This window comes from Myotis davidii, unplaced genomic scaffold (assembly GCF_000327345.1).
Source record: "Myotis davidii unplaced genomic scaffold, ASM32734v1 scaffold78, whole genome shotgun sequence".
Taxonomy (NCBI): domain Eukaryota; kingdom Metazoa; phylum Chordata; class Mammalia; order Chiroptera; family Vespertilionidae; genus Myotis; species Myotis davidii.
This window is the reverse complement of record NW_006290305.1, coordinates 5,400,522-5,421,332: the sequence shown is the minus strand read 5'-3', so window position 1 is coordinate 5,421,332 and position 20,811 is coordinate 5,400,522. Positions and strand designations below refer to the sequence as shown.

At 39.4% G+C, this 20,811-nt stretch overlaps 1 protein-coding gene across 3 annotated transcripts in view; it reads left to right on the top strand.

The window, feature by feature from the left end:
• Window positions 1–20,811, top strand: part of PTPRM (protein tyrosine phosphatase, receptor type M) — a 466,311-nt gene that overhangs the window by 210,583 nt on the left and 234,917 nt on the right. For all 3 annotated transcript variants that reach the window (XM_006763285.2, XM_015563601.1, XM_006763284.2), the window contains exons 9-10: window positions 2,953–3,154; window positions 6,100–6,202. In XM_006763285.2, the coding sequence (XP_006763348.1) occupies window positions 2,953–3,154; window positions 6,100–6,202 (305 nt within the window). The remainder of the gene's footprint in view (window positions 1–2,952; window positions 3,155–6,099; window positions 6,203–20,811) is intronic.

Below are 20,811 nucleotides of genomic sequence, written 5' to 3'. Positions count from 1 at the left end.
ACACCCAGCAGCGCTGCTGATGCCTGAACGGTATGTGGAATGAAGTGGGCGGGCATCGGGAGGCCACTATGGCACGGGGCAAGCACTATGGACAGTCTATCTGAAGTGTACCCGGCGTATAAGACGACCCCCCACTTGGAGGCATATTTTTCAGGGCCAAAAAATCGTCTTACACGCCGGCAAATACGGTAATATTTTCAGACTATTGTTAACCCTGGAGAATGAAACTATAGAAAGTCAAACTTCCCTTTTACCCCCGCCCAATATTTTTTATCTTAACCACCTCTCTTTCTTCTATAGAACCTAGTGTTTTTAAATTATTTACTTATTGTCTCTCTACCCAGCTCCACCCATCCTAGTCCAGATTCTTAGTTACCTGAGGGCAGGGCTGTGTCTATCTGCTCACCACTGTGTGTGTGTCCAGTTAATCAACATTTGAATGGGATGAATGAATCTGAGTAAGTAGAGAAAACAGGACAGAGCTACTCTGTGGTATTCCAGGAAGGCAAAAGTTAGTGAGCAAAAACAGGGTGAGAAAAGCCCAGGAAGTGTTCATAGGAGACTAATCAGGACAGAAGGTAATATAATGTCATCATGTCAAGTATTCAGATATAAAGTCTGGGGAGGGCAGGTCTTAAACACAAAGTTAGGGAGCTTGGACTTTGTCCCATATACATTTGTGTCCCATTAAAGCTTTCAACAAGACAGCAAAATGAACAAGACGATTAACCTAGTCCTGGTGGGCAGTGCTAGTCCTTATTTTAATTATACTGTATCATCATTGTTGAATTGCTTCTCCCCTTCCCCACCAGACTGTTACCTCTTCCAGGGGAGGTACCAAGTCTGAATCTCTATATGAGACCCCAGCTCAGGGCACAGTGCTTGGTACATAAGGAGGCATGCAGGTAATATGTTTCGAACGGCTGACGGAGTGAATAAATAAACTTTGGGGGAGCAATTATGCTGCCATAGCTTAGCTCATCTTCTGGGGCTGTTAGAATGGAGGACCAAGTAAGCACTTGAGCACACAGCAGTGACATTGCTGAGTCCCTCCCACAGCAGCTGGGTGGTAGACATGGTCTCGTCTCTCTCTCTCTCTCTCTCTTTAAAAAAATATATACTTTATCAGTGGTGAGAGAAAACCATCAGCTGCCTCCTGCACATCCCACACGGGGGATCGAGCCCGCAACCCAGGCATATGCCCTGATCAGGAATCAAACTGACCTCCTGGCTCATAGGTCGACGCTCAACTACTGAGTCACGCTGGTGGAGCCATGGTCTTGTCTCTTGCTTCAGAGTAGCCTTGTGAGGGAAATATGCTAGAGCAGTGGTTCTCAACCTTCCTAATGCTGCGACCCTTTAATACAGTTCCTCATGTTGTGGTGACCCCCAACCATAAAATTATTTTCGTTGCTACTTCATAACTGTAATTTTGCTTCTGTTATGAATCGTAATGTAAATATCTGATATGCAGGATGATTTTCATTGTTACAAATTGAACATAATTAAAGCATAGTGATTAATCACAAAAACAATATGTAGTTATATTGTGTTTTCCAATGGTCTTAGGCGACCCCTGTGAAAGGGTCATTTGACCCCCAAAGGGGTCGTGACCCACAGGTTGAGAACCGCTGTGCTGTAGGGTTAACAACAGACAAGCTGCCTGATTCTGAGAGTCCCAGTCACTGCAGAGATGAATATATATAGCAAACAGTTTCTTTCCAAAGCTCAGTTGACTCAATCTAAATATTCTTTCAGAGCGGTCTCCTTAATTATAATGACATGGTATGAATATAGGAAGAAAGAATGTGAGCTATCACTTTGTGTAATAACAGTGTTAGTGTTCATGCACATAAATTATAAGTCAGTTTACCTATTTAAAAGCAAGAAGAGTGCTCAGTTTTGTAATTTAAAACTTTGAATATGCCACATTTTAAAATTATATCATTACAACTGGTAGAAGTTAGTAATCACTACTAAAATGTATGTTCTTGAATAGCTGATGAACTACTTAGAGTGAAATTCTTTTAAAATTCATTTGAAAGGGAAAAATTTAAAGGCACCTATGTTATAGTTATATTTATTTTCACACATATCAGACTCACCCAGTGTGCTTCAAACACCTGTTATGTAGCGAAAGCTTCTAGCATTGCACTGTTGGAAATGGCAGCTCCTAGTCACAAGTGGCAATTTAAATTTGAACTTTAGTTAATTTAAGTTAAATTACATTACATTTTAAGTTTTTCAGTCTCCCTAGCCACATTCCAAGGGCTCCATAACCACTTGTAGCTAGTGGCTACTGTACTCAACGGTACAGAACAAAATACTTCCAGCCTGACATCTATTGAAGAGCGATAAAGAAAAGACACAAATATGACCTGTCATGAGGACTGCCGTCACAGCATCAGCAGCTACTGACACATGTTTAGGATTTATTTTTGAAGCAGATATCTTTGGCCACATTGATGAAAATGGAAAAGTGTCCTTGTTTTTCCAGGGGACCGTAATCTGATTCAGTACTAAATCAAACTGTGGCCACTACCAGAGAGATGAATGAGGCCTTACCCTTGTCATGTTCTTATCTGTTTGAGCTAGTTGTATATTTTATTATTTTGTATTGAACCATATTTTATTATTTTGTATTTTGTAGTGTTGTTTTCCAAAATGACATTTTGAAAGCAAACAACTTCAAGGTATTACGTTAAACCTGACCTCATCCTTTATGTTCTAATCTACTGGCTTTAAGTTCCTCTGTCTATAAAAGTAGTAACTCATAAGAGTTTTGGCTGAGTTCCTGCGCCCCTTCGTTGGATCCAGGATTTGAAGGGTCTAAAGGGATAGGAGAGCTTATCCTAAAGTGCCTGACAGTGCATACATCAGAAGGCTTTATTGGATAAAGATGCAATCTTGAACTACCTCCAGATATTTAATCACATTCTCATTCTCTTGCAGATCACTTACAAAGCAGTCAGTTCCTTTGACCCGGAAATAGACTTATCCAATCAAAGTGGCCGAGTTTCAAAACTGGGAAATGAAACCCATTTTCTGTTTTTTGGACTGTATCCGGGGACAACATACTCCTTTACCATCCGAGCTAGCACAGCCAAGGGTTTTGGACCTCCAGCAACAAATCAGTTTACCACCAAAATATCAGGTATTTTATCAGAGTTATGTCTTTTACCAGAAGTGACATTTTGTACTTTTTCATTCCCATTGCCAAGTATGCAAAGCTCACCCAAACTGGCGCATTGTATTCAAATGAATACTTTCCGATATCTGAAAATCAGAATCATGGAATTAAATGAAATGTTACAGATATGTATTATTTGGGAGCTTAAGATCCTCCTGTGTTAAGAAGAAGCCACTGTTTTCACAGTTTGCACTGGGGCACTTGGACATGATCAGAGAGTTCTCTTCTGTTCACTCTTATCCCCAAATGACCAGAGCAGCAGTGCTGGAAAAATCTCTGTACCGAGCCTTGAATGACTGAGTGCTCAGAAGAAAGGCAGGGCTATTTGGAGCTCAGTGCCAGAGGCTCAGCCTTCCTTGGGACCATCACCATTAGCAGTTTCAGGTCCTAAAGAGAAAGAGACCACAACAGAGAAGCTGCTCCAGGCACTGAGGGCCTCCAGCTTTTTGTTTGTTATCTCAATTACATCATCCAACAAAAGTTATAATTTGAGAAATATTTCTGGGCATATGCAACTGTGCAGAAAATTTCTTTGTGCTTCAGACTAGAGGAAATGGAGTTGCCATCTGGTATGGGATATGTAACAGCAATAAACACATTCCATGGGCATTTTCTTTTTCCATTTTTTCCCCCTTGGGTATGAGAGGGGGAGTATTTAAGTTTGGGTTTTGATTGTTTTGGTTGGGGGTAGATGAGCAGGAGGCGGGTGAGGGAGATAACTTAGTCAGGGGTAGCTATATAATAATTAGCCTGATTTTCATACATATTGTCCCTCATTCCTTGTTCTATAAAAGTTTTTGTTTGGAAATAAAGGAAGGGAAATACAACTAGAGTACTGTAAGTATTCTACTGGTTTTTGAGGGAGAAGGTTTGGAACTTTGTTTTTAAGCAATTGTAACTTAAAGGAAAAATTTTTATTTTGTACGATTTTATTTGTGAGCATAAACTTGACCTGATATTTAACATACAGTTGGTATTTGATTTGAGGCCTTAGGCTAGAAGAACGACATAGAGGGTTGGAAAGAGGAAGAAGGCCTTGGGAGGTTAGGAAAATGACATGGGTTGTACAGATGAGTGAGTAGAAAGGGCATTGGACTTGCAATCTAAAAGTATGGGTTCTAGTTGTAATTTTTTCTATGTACTCCCTATCTAATTTTGATCAAGGAATTTACCTCCAAATGTAATTTAAGATATTGGTTGCTGCATGGATTTATCATGAAGATTTAAAGAGGAAATGTGTACCAATGTGCATACCTCCACGCCCGTTTTTTCCTTTTTTTTTTTTTTTTTTGTAATTTTTCCCTATAGCTACCACTGTGTTCTTATAGGAAAATAATTCATTTATATCATGTTTATTAAGTGAAAATTCTGCTTGTTATGGGTTCAAAGAGCTGTTAGCCCACCAAGTTCATACAATTCTATTCGAAAGCAAAGGTAGTTGACATTTTAATTAGCCTACACAAGCTCATCAAGAATAACTATGTAATTTTTATAGTTCAAAAAAATTACAAATTATGGGCCCCTATTTTCTACTTTCATGGAGCTCAGAGATAGAACTACTCTCTATACAAAATGTAATTCTGTATTATGAATTCAAGTTAATTTTCAGAGAATTGGAGTTAATTTTTAATACTGAGAAAATCCAATAAATGGAACTGAGATATAACCCTTGTCTTTTATGTAAGAGCTTTTTATATTTCAGATATTTAAAAACTATATTTGTAAAAAATGATCTCTAGTGTTCTCATCAGCTCGTACCTGTGGTCGTAAAAGACCAGGTGCACACTCACATCCCAGCTTTTATGAGATGATTTCCTTGTCCATGGTGATGACAGAATTACCGAAGAGCTCTGTTATATTCTCGTAATGAGAGCTAACAATCTAGAAAAGAAAGATTGCCAGGAAATGGCCTTGGAAATAGGATTCACATTAGGAAGAGAACTAACATTTGTAGAATTATATTTGTCTGGCTCTCTTTATCTCTATCTCTTTGAATTCCGATAACAACCCTAGAGGGTAATTTTCTACTTTTAAAGATGAGTAAACTAAAGGTCCAGAGATAATGTGCCCCAGCTCTTATGTTGGTTAAAACAAGGCACAACGAAAAGTCACACCCCTGATTTTCTCACTTCAATCCCCATATCTTTTTCACTCCTTGCTTCCCTGAGAGCTCACCAGTGGTCACTAATTTCAACAAGCCTCTCTGGCTCCTACTGTCGTCTTCAAATCCCCTGATGGATCTTTGGTACAAAAAACCTTGACTTGCCCTGGCCGGTTTGGCTCAGTGGGTGGAGCGTCGGCCTGGGGACTCGAGGGTCCCGGGTTCGATTCCAGTCGGGGGCATGTGCCTTGGGGAGTGTGCAGGGGGCAGCTGATCGGTGGTTCTCTCTCATCGATGTTTCTGACTCTATCCCTCTCCCTTCCTCTCTGTGGGAAATCAATAAAATATATTTTTTAAAAACCCCAAAAGACCTTGACTTAACTGGAAGAACTGTAAAGTTCAGTGTTATGATCCTAGTAATTATTTCTTAAATGTGCATTTGAAGAAAAGTACACAAATTATAAGTGTACATCTCAATGGATTTTCACAAGCTCACCACACCCATTTAGCAAGAATCCAAACAGAAGTTTGAGAAACAGAATACTATGAACAACTCACAAGCCCTGTGAATGTTCTCTCCCAACTTTGATCTCTGAGATCAAAGAAGTTGGCATGTGGCGGTTTTATCAGTTGTCCCTGATATTTTGTGTAAGGTATATACATAAAGGCTGCTCATGGTCAGTTGATGGCTGCAATGTAATCTAAGTGCATAGGATTATTAATGTTTGTTTTTAAAAATGAAAGTATACAGAAGACTGGAAATATAAACCAGAAATAACGAGTCTCCCATCTTTTGTGTTTTCCCCAGCACCCTCTATGCCGGCTTATGAACTTGAGACCCCTTTGAATCAAACTGACAATACAGTGACAGTCATGCTGAAGCCTGCACAAAGCCGAGGCGCGCCTGTCAGGTACTGAGCAGGGAAGGGATGGGCTGGAGGCATGAAAACAAAAACCAAATTGATTGATTTCTTGAATGCATTTTCCAGGGATTTGCAACCAACCTCAGTCAGCATGTAAACCCCTATCTGTATTAGTTCTAATTAAAAGAAATGATTGAGGAAAAGGAAAGTGCTTTGATGTGCAGTGATCAAGTACTGTGTAAAGTTTGATTCGGCTGCAAGGGGGTTGTTCTTTGAAGATGAGGAACAAAAGCCCCAGCCTATTGCAAGAAGGCTTTACAATTCCTTGCAGCCATTTAGTTACCCAAGGGCACCTGGCATTTTCATCCTGAGCTCTATTCTTTAAGTGTACCGTTTGTTTGTTTGTTTGTTTGTTTACCTGGGGTTTAAGTTTGGTTAACTTTTCATAAATTGGCTAATTTCTCAGTGGACTATGTGGTATACAATTTTTAAAAAAAGAAATAGACCAGCAATTTACAACCTGTGTGCTGCAAGAATTTTATTAAAATGCAATACCTGACTAAATAGCCTGGGACACTGACCTCTTTTGTAGATTGTCAAATAAAAAAATGACAACAGGCAACACAACAATAGTTGTTTGGTATGAATGAATCAAAAGAATACCTATTTTTTTGTCAGATCGGCAAAATATGTAACACATTTTTTGGTGTGCTGCAGAATTTTAGTAATTACTTTATGTGTGCCATGAGATGAAATGGTTGAAAGTCACTGCGATAGACTGGTGGAAAGAGCATTGTGAAGTCTTTATTTGAACAGATTTAAGTTTATTACCAACTTGTAGGTCTCATTTCTCATTCCATGATGATTTATTTAGCTAAGAAATTACAAAGTGTAACTTTTACAGTGAATGAATAAAATAAATTTATTCTTGCTAGGAAGGAGCAAAGGAATGCCTGAATAACTCTTGAATACGAACTTGTCATAAGCTCATTAATCTATATAAATGAAATTTCTACTTGTTTCAGAGGGATTCAGATATGCTGTACTATCAAAAGTGATTCACTTCAAAATAATCTATTACTTTCAATAGCATACACCAAGGAAACATTTACAGTCACAATTAAGGCTATATCAGATTCGTTTCCATGTTCCTGTTGTAGAATTTTATTTGATTAACCCTTTGAAACCTGGCTCTTTCTTATTATGTTTTCACTATAGAATCCTACAGTGATTAGTTGGACATTTTACCACTGATGAGATATATACTAATTTTAGTCCACAGAATCAAGACTAAGAACAGAATAGGATTAGCTGATATTGAAGTCACTATAGGGTAGAATCACAATTTGAAAAATCTATAATATTGTAGGAAATTATTTTTAATTTACTCTGTTGACTCACTCAACATAATAGCTCATATAAAGGACTTAGGATTGCCATTCATAGGTGTAGTTTATGAAAACACTATGGAATATGTAAAAGCTCTCTTCCAAATTTCGGGTATTATTGCTGCTAGAATGTGATGCCACTGGCACCACCCAGAACCTCAGGGTTGGCTTGTGTGTGGTGATGACTGGTTGCACTCATCTGAATGACCCAAGGCACACACTCATTAGATTGCTGCCTAAGACCCAGGTGTACCTGGCCATGGGTCATTCCTTTTTCACTCCGGAAGGCTGAGTTATTATTAAATGAAAGTTGACGCTCTGACCATGGCCTTTGCAACATCATTTTTTTTCTGACCAATTTAACAGTTGCCCAGACTTAGCAACAGTGGGCCATTAGGACAGGAGTCTGTGTTCTACAGCAGAAGCACCGCAATAAAATGAAAGGGTAAAGGTCACTTACCTCCAGTGCCTCCTAACTGCAGGAAGCTGAAATCCTAGCCATGTCTCCAAACAGCCAGCTATTCCCTATTCTACTTTATTTCTATATAAACTCATTTTACATATTTTCTATTTCTGTTGCATTGTTCCTTCAAGCCCTTTCTGTCAGACTTCCATCCACGTCTTTATACAGATCTTTCCAAGTCTAAGTTTTCAAAAATATTCCTTCGGGCAATCCACCTTAGTCCTTTTCCCAAACCTCCTTCCCCCTTATCTTTTTAAATTGTCGCCTGCATTTTAAACTACTGTTCCTATTTTCTGTCATATGTGTTGCCTAAAGAATTATTTTATTGTTGTTTTCATTTAAACCTTTCTAGTTGGTTTTGGAGATTTTTTAAGTCTTGCTAGTTCATTAATTATAGACATCTTCAGACTTCTTATTCTTATGCCTCTAACAATACAGATTCAGAGACTTGTCAGAGTAGGCAAACTACATAGCTTTCACCCAAGATCTCACATCATTTCATCAGGCCTGACTCTTTGTCTCCTCTAAGATTTCAGTTTAGGTTGTCACATTTTCTTTCACAGTTGTCATATTGCCTTATGTTCCAAGTTCAGCACTGCTCTGCTTCGATACTAGTAAACATCATCCTGTTATCAGCTTAATATCCCTGGAATTTGACAGGGTCACTTTGTATTCTGCCCCCTTTTATACCTTCATCCACCATGTTAGCATCTTAACATAAATAAATTTATGATCCATGTTCATTATCTAAATCCATAATGCTGCAATCACTTTCATTTCTTATGGGACAATATTCAGTAAGTATTACAGGAAAATCCACTGTGGACTCTACCTTTATTGCAAGGATGCTTGTCTTGAATGGGTAAATTTTATTGCACAAATTTGAGAGAGGAAATTATCTCAATCTCACCTGTCAAAGATTTTGTGCAGAGAAGTAAATATTCTCTGCAAGGAATTCATTATTATAGTACAACAAAATGGGACTGATTATCTATTGAGTAAATAGAAGACCAAAATAGCTAGAAAAACTAGTTTGAAGGGGGAAAAAAGTTTATAATACTCTCAAACTAAATGGGGTATATGAAAATTTTCCATTTCATTTAGTATTTAGAGAAATAAGAACTCTGATTAGGGAATCATAGGGCCCTAAAATATAAAGCCATAATGTAGATTAAAACATTTGAACACATCTGGAAATTTGCAAAATGCACATGTAATCAAACTGCAATACAAGAAAGCTTTTCCCAAATGATAACTACTAGAAGAAAGAGGGGAGATGAAAGTGAACATCTGTTGGCTTTCCTGTATTATTCACAGTATTATGTGTTCAAAAATACTGTCACTGTGTGATTTCCAAAACCCATTCTTTCAATTGATTTGGTTTTTCTTTAATCCATATTCATTGGTGTTAAAATTCAGTGGTACTTCATTTGTGCTCTTCCCTAAGTAAGGTATTGATTCTGCTACAAGCACTGAGCTTGGTTAGTGCAGATTCTTGAAATTGCACTAAAGTCTCACTGTAAATGATTGTTGTCTTTTTATTGATCAACACTTCAGCTCTGTCACATACAATTATTTAAATCTGTAGTGGGCTAGGGAGAACACAAATTCCATCATTCCAGCTGGTAAACTAGCACCTAGGACAGAATTTTAATGTCTGTTCATAGATGCAATTTGTTTTCTTTAATAAGACAGGGAGAAACTCATTTAGAACCACCTCTTTTCTCTCTCTTCTCTCCACTGTTCATTACATGCAGACACAACCCAACACTGAAAACCCTTGTACTTTGGCATAAAAGAGCATCTCTAAATAAAGAATGAATTTAACACAAACTTTACACAACAAAATTTCCCTCTGTGACTCTATTTATGATATCAATATGTCTGCAGTATTCTTCGTTAATAATATGTTATACCTTCCAATGGTCTATATGCTTGAGAATCAGATTTTTCAGCTTTAGGTGATGCTGTTTTCAAATGACTCACTTTGGTTCTCACAACTTTGTTGCTTGAGTTTGTTCATAAATGTTTTGGAGCTACATGTCTTCTTAATTAAAACTCGGTGTTTGAAAATGTTTATTAATTAAACATTCTGATATTTCAGTGAAAAGTTAAAAAATTAAGTTCTTATTTTTTTAATTATTCATTCAGGAGATATTATTAAGTGGGGGAAATATCTGTTACAGATCTGTCTGTCCATGGGGATGGGAGGTGGGCAATAAGCACATCAGCAACCCAGACATTAAAACCGATGCCTAACCATGTGAATGTAAATTTAATTTGTGGCACCCACTTTGTTGTTCTTATAATAAAAGGCCCCAATTATCCTAATGTTGTTCTTTTATTGTCATTGGTAACTTATTATACGATGGTTGTCCTCTCAACCAAATGCTTTCTCAATGGTTATATTTAAAAAGACACTTAGGAATAATTTTTCTAGCTGAGAATCAGGGCAGCAAATAGGAACCTCACTACTTTATGGATAGGGAAGAGATAAGGGCATAAGGAATGAAGAAATATTTGCCTTACTTTTTAAAGGTTGTGTTCTACTTAAGATTTCAAATGAGACAAGAAATACTTTCTATTATGGCAAGCATAAATATTTTCTTCACCCAAAACACTTCCGGTTTTATTTATTTTTAATTTTTATTTTTTGTTAACCCTCAGCCCAAGGATATTTTTCCCATTGCTTTTTGGAGAGAGTGGAATGTAGGAAGGGGGGAGAGGCAGAGACAGAGAGAGAGGGACATCGATGTGAGAGAGACAGATTGGTTGGTTGCTTCCTGCACATGCCCCAGTCAGTACCAGGGATTGAACCAGCAATCCAGGTACAGGCCCTCAACTGGGAATCGAACCCTTGACTCTTCTGTGCTTGAGCAGACACTCTAACCGTGGAGCATCATCGGCCAGGGCAATACTTCTGATTTTAAAAAATGTGTGTCATGTAATACCTTCAGTTTTATATATAAATCAAGAATTATTTTTATATAATATGTCCAGATGTTTATTTAAGTGATTTTCCCTTGAATGCATTTCTGTGGTAGACTTTGCAAATGTCTGCTATTTTCATTTAATCCTATCATGTCTTTCTCTAGGCTGATTTGCCTTACATAGTTAACTAGGAAAATGTGAGCACATATTAAAGCCTCATTGTTAGCTTCTAGCACCTGATTTACTCAAACTACTTACCAGATATTCTTTTGTAACAAACTAGACAGATAATTAGAAGTGTATTAAAATATGCTATTTTTTCTCATTATCAAGTTATTTGTCCCATGCTGTTTTCTGAGGGCAAGGTGAAGGACAAGTTTTCATTCCATTGAAGATAAATAGGCAGTATAAAGCAATTGTATTTATTTTAAGGTAATATGTTGCACTTCCTTAAATGTTTGATTTGATCCCAAAGCTATATCGGGAATGAGATGTATTCTCCTCGTGGGCCATCAGCCTGCACTTTTGTCCCCAGGTGGTATCACACATCTGATTTTGTTAAAGGGACTCAGCACTAGAGTGGGAGTCAGAAAGTCTGTAAAATGTGTCACCTCAGATGGGGCTGCGAAACAAATCTTTTGACAATAAAAGCAAGAAAAGAGATCATTGTTATTAATGAAAGGTAGAGATAAACATGCATTTTTGTTTTAAGGAGTTCCCTATGTTAGGAGTTAAAATTGTTGGCATATAATTTAATATGGTTTAGAAGTTGGATGTTATAATGTATAGACCAATTTTTTTTTTAAAAGCAGCAACAATCTTTTTGATTGTCTACCACCGGTAAGTCCAAGGAAAAACATGTTCACTCCATTAACACTACCTCCTTGAACATCTCATTCTCTTCTGCTTCTTGCAAGGAACCTTTGAGTTATCAACATTATATGGTTCTTGTGAAGATTATGAGGTTACTTGGCTGATGTGGGTCAGGGGTTGAGCATTGAGCCAGGAACCAAGATGTCATAGGTGTGATTCCTGGTCAGGGCACATGCCCCAGTTGCAGGCTCAATCCCTACTACAGTGCAAAACCTCACAATAAAAAGTTAGCCTCCAGATACAAAAATTCTGTCACATGCATATAAAAGTAGCTTCAGTTAACATTCACCTATTAGAAAATGATGCATAATTTCCAGATCTAAACAGTGCTGTACTCTCAATTAATTGGAAAATAAACTACTGTATTTATCAATAATTATTAATCAATATCATTATTGCCTAAAATACAAAATAGTGTCAGGTATCACGTGTACCCTTTTAGACAGTCAGAGTCACCCTTTCTTCCTTTGGCATAGTCTACGGAAAAAAGCAATTCTAACTTTCAAATAATTACTCTGGGCCACATAATTTGTGGACTAAACTTTGAAATAAGACACATGATATAGGGAAGGAACATCCTCTTTGTAGTTAAACCTAATTTCAAAGTCCAGCTCTCTCACCACTAGCTGTGTGGTCATCATAGATTTCCCAACACCTCTGAGCCTCAGGTTCCTCATCTTCCCGAAGCAGAGATAATGCCATTTTATGTCATGGAGTTGCTAGGATTACATTTACCAGATACTCACTAGGGTCCAAGCACTGTGCTAAGCTCTGGGGATGCAGAGGAGCTTGTGATGGCACTGAGTATACCATTCCAAGGCTCTAGGTAAGGAAAAGGGGTAAGGATGATCGACTCAGCCGCAGCAGGAAAGATCAGAGGGGCAGGCACTGGAGGGGTAAGGAGGCACAGGCTGCAGGTTGTGAGAGCCCTCCCGGCCTCCCTTTTCCATTGGACCCAGTTAGTATATAGCTACCTCTTAGGGCACAAAGGGAAGGGGTCTTGTAAATGCCAAATGCTAATTTTTATTAGAAACAAGATTTAAAGAAATCAAAACCATTTAGTCCTTTATAGGGGGGAAAAAAAGAAAATGTATCATATAATAATAAAAGCCTAATATGCTAAATGTCCGTCATCCAGTAAACCTTTCAACCAATAAAAGCGTAATATTTTGATATGCTAAGGCTGCTCAACCGCTTGCTGTGATGTGCACTAGCCACCAGAAGGCAGATAGTCCACTGGTCATTCAGTTGCTGTGATGTGCACTGACCACAGGGGTAAGACGCTCAATGCAAGAGCTGCCCCCTGGTGGTCAGTGCACTCCCACAGAGGGAGCACCGCTTAGCCAGGAGCTGGGCTCACGGCTAGTGAGCACAGCGGTGGTGGTGGGAGCCTCTCCCGCCTCTGCAGCAGTGCTAAGGATGTCTGGCTGATGGTTTAAGCCCACACCCTGCCAGGAGCGGGCCTAAGCCATCAGTCGGACATCCCCTGAGGGCTCCTGGACTGCGAGAGGGCGCAGGCCGGGCTGAGGGATGATCCTCCCCCACTCAAGTGCACAAATTTCATGCATTGGGCCTCTAGTTTACTATGTTTACTAATCCAAGTGATTGGTAACCATTTAAAGTACTGTTAGAGTAAATACTAGAACACTAAAAATTGACAACCTAGCTTATCAATGACTCTGATAATTCACAAATTGTCTGACTTTTTTAAATCCAAAGTTTCATAAACAGTAAACATGTGGCATTATTTGGCGCTCTTGCTCAGAAGGACCCTCTGGATCGTTCTCTTTTTGTTTCTCTCTTTCTTCCTCTTACTGCATTGCCCTAACTGCTTTGCCCCGATCCTGTGCCGGTCACCTTTGCAGTGATTATCAGATGTGTTGGGGTCTGTCTGCAAGCCCTATTGAATGATGTGGCAGGGTTTGGGCTTATTGAAAGCCAGTGTGCCAGTGCTTCTCTCAGCTCCTAAAGGAATGGCACCAGGACACTCAGTGGATGATTGTGACTAATTCTTGACCGGGGCCAGGGAAGAACCAAGGTTTTGATCATGCAATTTCTCATTCCTACGATGCCCAAAGGAACCTATGCTTGTCGCTGAAAAGATAAATGCCTGCGATTGGAACCAGAGATTACACGAATGCCCTTGAGTGTCATTTACAGTGGAGGCCATACATTATACACAACTGCCTCCCTAGCGGTCAAGCAGATAGTGCTGCGCATCCCCATCATACTGACCAGCAGCCCAGAAACCATCCGTCAGGTGAGGAAGGTGGACATGCAAGTTGATCTCCATTTTCCATGGACAACAGAGAGAGTTACATGCTGTTTCTTTCCCCCCATCGCTCTATAAATGTTAACAGTGGGACAGTTTTAAACACCGAAAGGTTGCAAATGCCTTGAACTGAACAACGCATTGCCTTATGAATCTCAGAGCTGCTGTGCCATTTCTCTCAGGAACGGCTGGGTCTTCCCAATCACAGTGATTGATTCCAGGGAGTGTAAGGGACATATTGCCAGCAGTGTCCCAAGCTAAGACTAGTAACATTTGGGAGAGAGGATCTTGGAAATTTTGACAAAGATGGATTTGACTATATAGATGCCTCACTTTCACTTTTTTAAGTTGTTAAAATCACATATATACGCAAGAAAATATTATAAGTTCTAAGAGACCGATAAAGTCACTTATGGGGCAGAGAGTGAAAGTTAATCCACTGCGCTGCTTAGAAGCATAGCCTTTCAGAGCCCAGGAACCACTGAAAGGGCACCTGACCACATGCCTCTCGTGACGATGCTTCGTGGTCCTGTTTCAGGGAGATGGGCACAGTCATATAATGACCTCTGTTTTGCAGAACATTTTCTCAACCAGCGCTTACAAATATATGCAGTGTAATTCTTTATGATGAGAATACAGAAATACTGATTCGCCTTCTAGTGCATCAAAAACGATTTTAAGTGTATGTTATGTTTTATAATTTATGCTATAAAATATAATACATAAAGAAATATATGTGATATTATTATATTATCCTGTGGTGGTTACTTGTATTTAGTTTTCAGTTACTTAATTAACACTTCATTCTTCAACCTGTAAGTAGTAAAAAGATTAGGAAGGGATGTTAGCTTTTTTCCATATCACCACATTCCTTCTGAGTTGTTCTCTCTGTCCCAGATCTTTCACGTCTCTGCTTTTACCTTAAAGAATTTTCCTGTCTGGCATCAGTGTGTGTTTTTTTTTCTCTGCTCAATGAGATGTGCTAAGAGCTCTCTGCAATTATGAGCATCTCATTAAAATTCTTTCCTTTATAATAGTGGAAAGTGTTATAGGGGATTTTAGGGTTGACATTTGGCTATTATTCATTCATCTTCATCCAGTCACCAAACATCTATTGAATATTCTTATGTCCAGGTCACTGTGGTAGGATGATGATCAGTGCTACAGAGGAAAGTCCAGGGTGCTGTAACCGCATCTGACACAAGGGTGGTATCTCAACAAGGGAGTCAGAGTGTGCAGTTTAAGCTGAGACCCTAAGGAGAAGTAGCCAGTCGGGAGCTGGAAGACAGGTATAGGCCCACCAAGGAGAGGAGCAACCTATGAAAAAGCCTAAGAGAAAGTAAAGAGAAGCAACAGTGGCCATCCAAGTAAATTCATTTAAAACACATCCATGGTAAATGAGGTTTGACCAACATGCAGGAGTATTGGATATATGCATTTAAGCTGAAAGTGAGCATTTTCCTAGGTTAATCATTATGTAAAATGTATGTAAATAGAATAGGAAATGCAAAATGATTTTCATAATTTAGTCTCTATCATTCAGTAGCTCAAACCTAATTAAGTGTGCAATAAATGTTTATTGAATCGAACCTCTTTCTTAGCAGAAGTAATTATCACTGAAACTTTCATAGGTAAGAAGCTGAAGGTCTAAAACTGCCTTTTAACAAGTCAGAATATCTGGATAAAGAAGGTTTTTAAATTTGCATTTTCATCTCTAAATAGAAGTTAAATACATTGACCCTTCCATATAATGCATATGCATAAAAGAATACCCTGCTTCTATCCTTAAATCAATCTCTGATGTTTTGTTAAATGAGAAGAGAAATTCAGAAAGACTCCTTCAAATAAGCCATTGCTACAAATTCAGATTCCATCAGGAAGGTGACTAGAATCTTGTGTACCTGTACCGACTCCTTTGAAGGCCTGCCTTTCTTCTCACCTCTCAGGGTCACTAACATATCTCCCTTTTCTCCTTTACTTCTCATCACCCCTCTGCTAACTTGATTCTTACTGTTGCTTTTTCAGCTCTCCAATTTGTGCTCACACTGGGGCTGCAGGGATCTTTCATTCTCTTTAACAGTCCATCAGTTTTACCGTCACCTTCAAGGTAAATCCAGCCTCAGACTGCTTCGTCTCTAATGGAAGGTGTCCATCATCTAGTCACTACCTGGGTCAGCCTCCCCTTCAAGCCATCTGCCAGCTGCAGTCACATAAATATATGCTCAGGCCTGAGAATATGCCAGGCTGTATTTGATGCTTCCTGAGCATGCAATCTTCTCTCTTCTTCGCTCCTCTACCCCTCCTCCGACCCCCAACACACATGCACACATGCATAATCACACCCATATTCACATACATGCACATACTCCCTCTCACTTATTAGGTCACCCTCGCAGGTGTAGCCCAGATGTCTACTTCCTGGGAGAGCCTCCTCTGGCCTTGCTGCCCCCTGGCCAGCTCAGACTCCTTCACCTCTCTGTGTGGTGACTACTTACCCTGCCAAACTGCCACCACCTTTAGGGCAGGCACTGCCCTCTGTGACTTAACATCTGAATTTCCAACCCTGGGTCTGCACTGGGCACAGCCCTCAATTCATGTTTTGTTTTGTTTTTTTAAGAAATAATTGGATTGTAAACAGATTTTTAATGGCACAAGCATATGATTGCATTTTCATCTTAAGTCAGTCATTGGGGCAGGGACCTGGAGGAAGTAAATGGGCCCGTGTGCTTCTGGGTGGAAGGTTACTGGGTCATTTCAGGTGGGGGCTCCGGCATGGCCCACAGAAACCCAGGGGTGTAGGTGGGAAGAACGCTGGCAGGTAGTTCTGTGTGGCTCTCTCTGAGCTCTCTCCAGAGGATTGCAGTTTTACTTAGACTGAGTGGAATCTTATCTCTCTGGTGTAAATGAGTCATAGGACATAATGTCTTAGGAAGATGGTATAACAGTTTAAAAGAGCATGTAGCAGGGACCAAAAGCCTTGGGTGGCATCTGGCTGTTGTCTGCTATTGTGTGGTCTAGGCCATCCTGTGGACTCAGAGTCTTTCTATAATGGGAGTTTATATGCAGTTAACATATCTCACAGTGTTGTCATGAAGATTACTATAAGCGAAAGTTTTTATTAAACTGAAGTGCTAAAAAAGGGCAAAACAACCAAAGGGCTTATATCTATGATTATGAGCATGATCAATGGACGCACACAGTGCGGGGGGGCATGTGTGAGGGGACAAGATCGGGTGGGGAGAGGTCAATGGGGAGAAAAGGAGACTTATTTAATACTTCAAACAATAAAGAATTTAAGTTTAAAAAAGGAAAAAGCTGTAATATTAGATTTGCTTAACAAAATATGTTGAGTAGATTGCTATTCAGTCTTTATTCCATTTATTTCTTGCTTTTTGTTAGATGCTTAGAATTTCTAATCATTACTGCCCTTTAAACTTATGCCAGTACATTGTGATTATCACTTTAATAGTATCCATGTTCTAACAGTACAGTAACCCATATTTTGACAGTAATTTTTTAAATTGATATTTAGAGAGAGGAAGGAAGAGAGAGAAACATTGATTGTGAGCGAGAAAGATTGATCAGTTGCCTCCCATACACGTCCCGACCGGGGATCTAACCTACAACCTGGGTATGTGCCCTGACCAGGAAATGAACCGGCCACCCTCTAGTATATGGGTTGACACACCAACCAATTGAGCCATATACCATCCAGGGCAGCAATAATTTTATGGAAGCAATAATTTTATGCAAGAAATGTGTTTGGTATTAATAATGTATATTCATTCTGTAAAATTGAAGTTTTAGAAGATATTTTGTTCCATCAAAACACCGCAGAGATGAGAAGACATTGTTGATTGGAGAAATTACAAAAAAAAATAGTTATATCCTGGGAAATAAGGTACAGAGATGTTAAGACCATAAAAATGAAACCAACCTCAGCATGGAGCTTGGTGATCCAGCATTTAAATCTGGCCCTTACTGTCTCTGTAATCTTGGGCAAGTTGTGTAATTTTTCTGAGTCTCTTTCTCCTCATCAATTAGATGTGAGTAATACTAATACTGATATCTGCCTTAAAGGGTGGCCAGGAGAATTAATGACATGTAAGAAAGCTGTCAGGACAGCATCAACACAGATATTATCTGATCACTGTAGGAAAGCTTTTCTTACGTATTATTGACACTATTCAGGTCTGTAACGATAAAAACAACTTGTAATAACATGGTGTCTCCTTTCTGCCATGCGTGTCTTAGGAAACATTCTAAGTTCTAGTACAATATTTCTGAACTTCAGTTATGATCTTCTGAGCAGCTTATGATAGAGGAGTAATAACTACAATAATAATCATTGTTGCTTGGATTGAGGAGCTCTGATGTGCCAGGCCCACGCCTGGTCCTTCCTGAAATGATTTGTGGCCATCCAGAGCAGATGCTTAGTCAGGTGCCAGACCTGGGGAAATTAACAGGCATCCTGCTCTGACCCCACAGCTGTGCTCTCTCTGTGCAACCTTACCTGGCTTAGGAGGTCACATTAGCCAGCAGAAGCTGGTTCCCTCCCAGGAGCTGCAAACCATAAGAGCTAAATGTTCTTAGTTCTTTTGTCACAATTCTTAAACTTTTTGAAAAGGTTCTATCCATGGCTAAAGTTGTTTAAGGAAAGGAGGTCTAAGTAGCTTACTTCCAACCTAAAAGTTTTCCCTTTTTCATTAAGGTTCACATAATAACAAAGACCAGAATGTCATTCAGTGGTGAAATTTCAGTTTTATATTACTACATTGGCTTGGGTTTTTATTACTTGTTGTAGCTGAGTTGCCACAATGTGCATTAACAAACGGTGCTGAGTCCCTTATTATCATCACTACCTCCCTTCCCCCACCTCATTTTAGGTGAACTTTATTGTATTAAAAAAATAATACTCTGGATTCCTTTACTGCCAAGAAACAAAGATCATTTTTATTAATGTTGCTTTTAGGATGATAATGTCAGTCATCTCTTTGAAAATTCATTTTGGAAACTAAGTTCGTTCTTCAAGACCTTCAAAAGAAACTTTAAAAATGGCAAGGGAAGATAATAATAATAGAGTAGATGTATTTGAGTTTTTATACAATGAAACTTAATTTAACGTTCCCTCTAACTCCATTTCAGACTTGCTTTTGTTCATAAAAATACAGTGCATAGCTTTTCTTCGCTGATTTAAAAAATATTTCTTCCACATAATGTCCTCTTAAGGATTCAGTGTATGAGGCCAGAGCACCAGTGTTATCACCAGGGCAGGTTCTCAGGGAGAACAGAACCCCAAACTCAGGGGCACACCAGCCAGGCCTCCTGTGGAGAAAGGCCAGCAGTGCGGCTTCCTGTGGACAGGGGAGGCAAGAAATTACCACCTCTCCCAAGAAATAACAAAACACATCTGCAATATTTTGATTTGACCTTAATGATTAAAATGGATATCAAATGAAATGCTAAAATTAAGAAATTATGGATCATTGTATAGAGAAGTGATTACAGGAGGTAGAAAGAATAGTTCTCAATTTGCCTGGCAGAGATTCGGGGAGAGTGAGAAGGGACCAGAGACCAGAACTCTGAGTGTTTGCAGGCTGTTCTCCCTGCCCATCCCAAAGAGCAGCAATGCCTCCATTCTTGCTCCTCACCTCAGGCATCACAGGGGGCGGTGGGAGTCAACATAATTCCCCCTGGTTTTCTTGCCCTACAGTGTAGTTCTGCCAGGAGCTGGGCAGTATGGAAATTGTGAGGAAAAATCTTGCTACTTTAGGGTTCCTCTTACAGTTATCCAGGGGCCTGCCGGGACTTCCTGAGCTGGCCCTCCCATGACCTTCAGTCTTCTCTGTTCTTGATAAAGCATCATCTTGGGTTCTTGGAAGCTCAGCTGTTTTGGTAAGTCTGATGAGGAAAACTTGGAAATTGGAGGGGTTTTCTTTGTATAAGTGGCGGAGTGAATCGAAGCTACATTGGGAATATAAAGACCTTTTAGCCCTAGCTGGTTTGGCTCAATGGATAGAGTGCCGGCCTGTGGACTGAAGGGTCCTAGTTTGGATTCATGTCAAGGGCATGTACCTTGGTTGCAGGCTCAAACCCTGGCCCCAGTCGGGGCATGTGCAGGAGAGACAACCAATCAATGTGTCTCTCTCAGATGTTTCTCTCTGTGTGTCTCTCCCTCTCCCTTCCATTCTCTCTAAAAAACAATGGAAAAATATCCTTAGGTAAGGATTAACAAAAAAATAAAATAAAACCTCTTTATTTTGGGGAGAAAGTTGGTGTCTGTAGGCAGTGCAGGAGCAGCCTTCAGATGTTCCTAGCAGTAGGAGTGTTTAGGCATGAAGTTCAGGACAGATGTCCTCAATGAAGCAGATGCTGCAAGAGATTTCGTTGTACACATTGACACTCCTCCGTGTGTCCAATCACACTTTGTGCAATCTTTTCTGAGATGCTCATCACAATAGTTCTTGGCTTTAGTGACCTGTTTCTAACACCCTCGGGCTGGGCTTCTTGAGGACAAGGACAGTCCTCTTTTTACTCTTCCCTGTGTGCACAAGGCTTGATACCTGAAAAATACTCTAGAATAGAATGATGGAAGAAACATGAATGAAATAATTTTCATTTGTTGATTTTACAACTTGCCTGATCTTGTACCAGAAATTATAAAATATTAGACCTGAAAAGGACATTAGTGGTCAGTCGACAATATAGTGGCAAAGCTGGAACCAGTTGC